At 33.1% G+C, this 7,900-nt stretch overlaps 1 protein-coding gene and 1 pseudogene across 1 annotated transcript; one reads left to right on the top strand and one right to left on the bottom strand.

Moving 5' to 3' along the window:
* Positions 1-2,196: 2,196 nt before the first annotated feature.
* LOC101262190 (UDP-glycosyltransferase 76B1-like) lies at positions 2,197-5,759 on the top strand. Its single transcript, XM_004235080.5, has 2 exons — positions 2,197-2,905; positions 4,764-5,759. Exons 1-2 carry the CDS (start codon positions 2,383-2,385, stop codon positions 5,645-5,647), a joined length of 1,407 nt encoding a protein of 468 aa, XP_004235128.3. The 5' UTR covers positions 2,197-2,382; the 3' UTR covers positions 5,648-5,759.
* Positions 5,753-7,386, bottom strand: LOC138347231 (7-deoxyloganetic acid glucosyltransferase-like; annotated as a pseudogene).
* Between the last annotated feature and the right edge of the window lie 514 nt (positions 7,387-7,900).

Raw genomic sequence — 7,900 nt, 5'->3', positions numbered from 1 at the left:
TATGGTTTGAATCAATCCCCTAGATGGTGGTACAAGAGGTTTGATGCATTCATGAATACACATGGATTTTCGATGAGTGCATTTGATAGCTGTGTGTATCACAAGAAGATGCCTGGTAATTCTATGATTTATCTCTTGTTGTATGTTGATGATATGCTTATTGCAACTAACAACATCGCAGAGATAAATATTTTGAAGAAACTGTTGAGTAAGAAATTTGACATGAAGGATATGGGAGTTGCAAAGAAAATCCTTGGAATGGAGATTTTAAGAGAAAATGATGTTGTACATCTTTCTCAGAAGAGTTACCTCAAAAACGTTTTTGAAAAATTCAATATGCATATGAGCAAGCCTGTAAGTACAACGTTAGCTTCTCATTTCAAGTTTTCAGAGTTACAAAAGTCTCAATCTATGGATGAGGTGGAGCATATGTCAAAGGTTCTCTATGTGAGCGCAGTTGGTAGCACAATGTATGCTATGGTGTGCACACGTCCAGATATTGCCAAATCTGTAATTGTGGTAAGCAGGTACATGGTATATCCAGGAAAAAGGCACTGGGAAGCTGTCAAGTGGATATTGAGATATCTCAAAGGAGCTCCTGATGTTGGCCTAACCTTTCAGAAAAATGAAGGTATTTTAATTATCGGTTATGTAGATTCTGACTATGCACGATATCTTGATCGAAGGAGGTCCACAACTGAATACTTCTTTACTCTCGTTGGTAGTTTCATTAGTTGGAAATCGACTTTACAGTCGTTTGTCGCTTTGTCTACAACAGAGGCAGAATATATGACAACAACGGAGCCGGAACCAATTCTAAGATGTGATAATCAAAGTGCTATTCATTTGATTAAAAATCAAAGATTTCATGAGTGCACCAAACACATTGATGTTAGATTCCATTTTTTCTGAGATGTCGTAGAAGAGGGAGCTATCAAGATTGAGAAGGTTATCACAGACGATAACGCTGCATACATTTTGACCAAAATAGTCCCACTTGCCAAGTTTGCACACTGTAAAGACTTGACGGGAGTATGCATCAAGTGATGCAACTCTGGGGGAACAACTGCTAGGTAGAGCTAGTACGTTCAACAAATGTATGATTCTTCTTGTTTCTTACAACGGGATTGCCATGTAAGCTTAGAAGTTTTGACCGAAGTTGTTTATATGCATGCTCGGAACACAAACCAAGGTGGTGATATTGAAAGAATTGGTTTGGTTCTTGTGGAATCAAACTATATGGAAGATGAATTAACATGAATATTTGGTAGGAAGATAATTAGTACAAAATTAAATTCAAGATAGTATATTGGTAGGTGAAGTTTAAGCAAACCATAAAATGATTTCATATTCTTAACTTTGACATTTTAAACATATAGTGATGTCACGGATGACATCAATAGAATGAGTTCATTCCTATAAATAGGTAACTCTTAATTCATTTTCAAAGCATCCTCTCACTTGTCTTCTCATCTTCTAAGGCATTTCATGTTGTCTCTCTTATAGTATTTCACTTGTATTCTTTGTAGAGTGAAATAAATATTGGTGCAGTTGTTCCTTGGTGGACGTAGGATCATTTTGATCCAAACCACATTAAATTATTGTTCTTTTTTATTTTTTAATTTCACATTTCCGCTAACATGTCATATACAAGCTTCACATAATTCTTGCTTGCATTATTATTTATTTACATGTTAATCGATCTTATGATACTCAACCACCTAACAACTTAAACTAAAGACAAACGTCTCTAACATCATACAAATTTAATTATTTTAATCTTACTATTTTTCAATAAACAAGAAACCTGTTTATCTAAATTATCTTCTTTTTTTTTTTTTGGCTAGAGTTCCTAACTCCGAAAATTTGAAAAATTGAATTTGTTATTCCAGTAGGGGTGACTTAAGCACGTTAATGGTGTAAAGCTAAAAATAAATTAGAGGTCTTATACATATTTGAATAATAATCCTCTAATATTTTTTATTTACTTAAAGTCTATTCTTTTAATCTTTTTAAGATGTAAATTTATTTATATATTTTGTAAAAAAATATACTCTGATATGTAAATTTTTTTTTTCTTTATAAATGAAAAAAAAAACTTTAATTTTATAAATAGTACTTCCTCAATTATAATTTGTTTATCTAAATTTAACTTGATACATGGTTTTCAGTTTAATAAAATATTAAAAAATATTTTTAGAATCTTAAAATCTGAATAAAATGTGCATTTTTTTCCTTATTATTTTGAATAATTGAGGCATAGGGCGTAAAACATGTGACTTAGTTTATAAATAATGCGTTGAAGCCAGACAAATTAAAGCACAAAAGATACGTTTGTCATACGTCGAAAAGTGTGTCTATCTCTTACTGCAAACTGAACCCATGCATGAGATATATATGTCTAAAAATTTATCCATGGAGGATGAAGGAATCAAAGGGAAGCGGTTGTTGTTTTTTCCATTGCCATTGCAAGGACACATAACACCTATACTTCAACTAGCAAATATTCTTCACTTAAAAGGCTTTTCTATAACTATAATTCTGGCGGATAACTTCAGCACCACTTTCGATAATATTCGAGCAAATTATCCTCATTTCACCTTTCATACTATTTTTGATGGTTTATCTGAAGATGATAAGGCAAAAACAGATATTGATGCCTTATTTCTGCTTTCTTTGTTCAATCAAAGGTGTGTTTCGCACTTCACAGAGGCTTTGAGAGAGTTAGTGTTGGAAGATTCAAATATTGTTTGCTTATTATCAGATAGTATCTTGCATTTCACCAAAGCCGTTGCAGACAGTTTTAAGCTTCCTAGGCTTGTTTTAAGGACTGGAGGAGTTTGTTCGTTATTGGTTTTTGCTGCCATCCCACTTTTGATAAACAAAGCTTATTTACCTCTTCAAGGTATTTCTCATCTTTGTTCTTAAATTATTTTCTATTCAGAAAAGATTTTCATGATTCATATATACCTATTTGTCTCTGCGTAAATGTCTTGCGTACATTATTTGAAAGTGAAAAAATCAATTTTAAATTATTACTCTTCGTCTCTAATTGATTGTTCATTTTTTTTCTTTTTTTTAGTTGTCTGTATTTGTTCATTTTGACAAATTAAGAAAATATAATTTTTTTTACCTATTTTAACCTCAATTAATTACTTTGAAAAAGATCAAACTTCTTGCAAATATAAGTTATTAATTCATCTACTTCATAATTTAATAGGGATAAAATGATAAATTCAATATGTATGTCAACTCAAAACTGGACAAGTAATTAAGGATAGAGGAAGTAATTTATCAAAAAAAAAATATTTATGTAGTCGTATATTTGATACTTCTAATATGAATTACTATTTTATTTTTTTTTGAATTTTTCTATTCAACGACTGATTTAAATTTATTATTTAATATTCAAATTTAATTTTTCACCTTGATTGTATAGTGTTCTTTTTCTTGTAAATATAGAAAAGTTCAATCAAAATTTGATACTGCTAATTTTTTTTTTCATCTTCCAAAAGCCGATAGATTTAGACAGATTATTTAATTTAAGTAGTATTATGTGTTCATGTCATATTTCCCATTTTAAAAAATGAACAGAACAGCAATGCCTTAATTTTAAATGGTTTGATAAATTGAATTTGTAAATTGAGTTTATTTTATGATAAGTGAACATCACATGCACAATAAGCACCTGAAAACAACTGATCATCTGTCCAACTCTTCCTCATATTTTTTATTATACAACTTTGTTTCTAATGACGGATCCAAAATTTCTTAGTTATGTGTTTTCAACTATTTATAATTTGAAGTTGATATCAAAATGGATGTTCAATTTATATATTTATACAAAGTATATTAGTGTTGTCTCCAAATATAATGGGTGCTTGAGCACCATGAACTTGAATGTGCATCCGCCACTGTTTGTTCCCATGGTGGACCACATTTTCAGGTTGATATATTCTAGTACGATCAAGAAAAAATAACATGAATTCAATATAACACATAAATAATAGTAGTTCTTTTATTGATACTTTTTAAATTTCAAAATTTAAAATTAAGTATTTTTTAGGTCATTTTAAAATTTAAAATTAAGTATTTCTTAGGGTCATGATTTTTTTATGTATCTTTAAAATATTTAAAATTATTTATTATTGTGATTTATAACAAAATTTTAAGTATGTAAATTTTACTTTAAATTTAAAAAATTTAAACGATTTCATGTCCATATAAAAATAAACGAATTCGAAATTTGGCATGTATTGAGACAAAGAGAATAATAATTGTGTATCGCGTGAATTAATTATCACTGATTTATTTTTTTATTTTTAAAAATCTATCCAACACAAGTATTTCATAATTTGCCTACCAAAATATAAGTAGATGGAAAGAAATACACTAGTAACATTTCTTGTCATTGGTAGACAGTGAACACACACTCTCTCCTAAAGAAATTCTATTCTAATTGGAAGGCTCCAAAAGAATAATTGAGAGGGGTATCTAGACACCTCAATTTGGTTTCAACTAGCAACTAAATATTCGAATGAGTCCTCATTGCATTTCATAGACATTTGATGATGACGTGATAGATAAATTTTAAAGGTGTCTAGATGATCATTTTGTAAGTAGTATAAACAATTTGAGGTGTCTAAATTAAGTGCATACTCAAAGTTGGAATACGGAGATATGTTTATATATGCCTATAAAAATGTGACCTTTTACACATGTTTAAAGCTACATTGAATCTGTTACTCATGAATTTGTTGTAGGTATGGAATCTGTACAAGAGGAAGCAGTTGAGGAACTTCCCCCTTACAGAGTTAAAGATCTTCCTTTATTCAAGACATGTTACGTGGATGCACTTTATCAAGTTATTGAAGGAATGATACGAGAAACTAAAGCTTCATCAGGCCTCATTCTCAATTCATTTGAACAACTTGAACAATTCTCCATATCTAAACTCCGCGGTGATTTTCCTATCCCAATTTTTCCAATAGGCCCCTTTCACTCTCATTTTCCGGCTTCTTCCAGCAGCTTGATGTCACAAGATCAAACTTCAATCTCTTGGCTGGACACAAAACCACCTAAATCTGTAATTTATGTCAGCTTTGGAAGCATTGCAGCAATAGAAATTAATGAATTTCTTGAGGTTGCTTGGGGTTTGGCAAACAGTAGTCACCCTTTCTTGTGGGTGGTTAGGCCCGGGTTGATTCGTGGCTCAGAATGGATTGAATTGTTACCTAGAGAGTTCTTGGAGAGAGTGGATGGAAGAGGACACATTGTCAAATGGGCTCCTCAGCAACAAGTGTTGGCACATCCTGCTGTTGGGGCATTTTGGACGCACAGCGGATGGAATTCAACATTGGAGAGTATATGTGAAGGGGTACCAATGATTTGTATGCCATGTTTCGGTGATCAAATGGTGAATGCAAGGCATGTTAGCCATGTTTGGAAAGTAGGGGTGCAATTAGAGAATGGCTTGAAGAGGACGAACATTGAGAATGCACTTAGAACGCTGATGGAGGATGAAGAAGGGAAACAAATCAAAGAAAGAATGTTAGCGCTGAAGGAGAAGGCAAATTTATGTCTAAAGCCAGGAGGTTCTTCTTATGAGTCTCTGAGGAGCCTTACAAGTTACATCTCATCATTTTGATAATGTTTATGTTCGGTTCATAGACGCTCGTTCTTCTTTTTGTTTGGATCTACTATTAATTTGACAATAAGAATTTGGACTTTTTATCTATCTATTTACTCATCATTCGTAAGAGTTTGGTTTATTTATTGCTGCAGAGCTATTTGTAAATGACTGCAGTTGTAAAACTGAAGCTACATTTGTTGCTAGAGTTATTCAGATTAATGGGCAGGATAAATCTGCAATCTCTACGCAACAATTTAATCCCAGCCAACAAAAGTTTGGATCAGCTGACTCAGGTCTGTTTATGTGGCGCAATCACAGATCTTATGTCCTGTATAAGACGGTCCAGATTAATGTATGACGATCCACCTTCATTGATAGTTTTTTTTTGCCATGTGCTCTGTTGTTTGCGAGAATTCATCATTTCTCTGATTAATTTTGCAATTATGTCTCTATCACATGTATCTTTTATGTCAAGTCCCATCTTCCAAACCTCTCCAACAAATTTACTATTCACTTGCTGATCAGCAAATCATTGGTACTCCTTCAACTATACTCTCCAATGTAGAATTCCATCCAGAGTGAGTTAAGAAACCCCCAATTGCTCTATGGCGGAACCCAATCAGCCTTGTAGCCCCTTGCCTTTGTACCCTGCTCCAACTCCACAGGAATCTCATCTTTTTTCTCTTGTCCTATTATCAAGTCTGGCCTCATCACCCACAAGAACTTTTGGTCACTATTCACTAGACCATACCAAAATTCTAGTAGTTCTTCTTTCGTCAACCCTGCAATGCTTCCAAAACTAACATATATCACAGATTTTGGTGGCTGTGTGTCAAGCCAAGACATGCAACTTTCATCTTCTTGCCACAAACTGTTTGAAGAGGTAGATGTTGTTGCAAGTTTAGCCTTTAGATGGGTCCAATTGTATAAACATTTGGACATACCGTTTGAATTTGAGAAAGCATGGGGCCTTCCAGATCTTCAAATGTGTTCCTCGCGCTCGAGGGGTTTGTTGTGTCTCTGCCATTACAATCCTGAAATCCGAGTTAGTTAAGTCACTCCCCTGACAGAAGCTTGGAATGTCTCGACCTCTCAGAATATCTTCCATGCCTTTAACCTTGGTCAATGTCAAGTCCTTTGCATTTTCTGCAAGTCACGTAAAAAGGACTATTGAAAGTTGTGGTGTTAAACTAAGATATGTCCAACAGTGGAAGGTATCAAAATTTCTATTAATGTTTTATGAGTTTAAATAATTTATAGATAAAAGAAAATTCTTTTTAACAATAAGAAAAACAAAGAAGAGATTGTTGTTTTACCTTTGAGGGGAAGTTCTTCAGCTTGTATTAGGTGGAGGATGCAAAAGTAGGACCAGAAAGAAGGCGGTAAGTTGATTTCTTGGGCTACATCACCCTGCCATGCTTAAGATTCCATCTGCGATTAGGCATGTCACCGGAGAACTCATAGAATTGTGTTCAGAGAATAATAGAGCATTGATATTCCACCGCGAGGGTTAATACCATCCATTGAAATCCCATGGGAAGTGGTTGCAAATGGAATCCAGTACCGAATCTGGATAGCACATCAGTGTGGTTGAGAAGGCGGTCATGTGTATCAACAGTGACAAGAAATGTAATGTGGAAGTTAGAAAGAGAAAGAAGTTGACATGACCTTGTGCAGGGAAAGGGAAGATGATAACATGAGGTAATGGATCCATCTTAGTCGGTATGTTTGCTTATAATACCAGAAACCAACAAAAAAAAAACGTGCTACTACTGCTACGTTTGGTGTTTCATTAATGGATTCTGTTTTATTTATTTATTTTTCTAATGCACTTCTGTTGGGGTTCGATTCTTGGACATTTTTTATTATCATACTGAGCTTGTGTGGCTATTTTTAAATTTTCGTCCGTCTAGCTACTAGCACTTGCATAATTACAAATTTAATTAGAAGAGAATTTTTTATTTCAATTGCTGAAACGAAAAATCTAATTCATGACTGAGTGGGTGCAAAACTAATCATTTTGATTTTTTGGTCCAAAGAAAAATGTGAACTGAACACTTAATGAAAGAATTGATATTTTGATAGTAGTACTAATGGTGTGTAGTACTACCCTTTAATAGGCGGCCCAACTTGTGTTTTATTTTTCCACACTTGCGGGGACCAACCAAATTATTGCACTATGATCATGAGGTTAGCTTTTGCCTATAATTTATTGTCTTAATTTTTCAAAATTTTCAAAAATGCATTTTTCTTGTACTCATTTTATTA

Source organism: Solanum lycopersicum, chromosome 3, assembly GCF_036512215.1.
Source record: "Solanum lycopersicum chromosome 3, SLM_r2.1".
NCBI classification, from domain to species: Eukaryota; Viridiplantae; Streptophyta; class Magnoliopsida; order Solanales; family Solanaceae; genus Solanum; species Solanum lycopersicum.
Note: the sequence above shows the minus strand (reverse complement) of the source record. Positions and strands in the feature narration are given on the sequence as shown.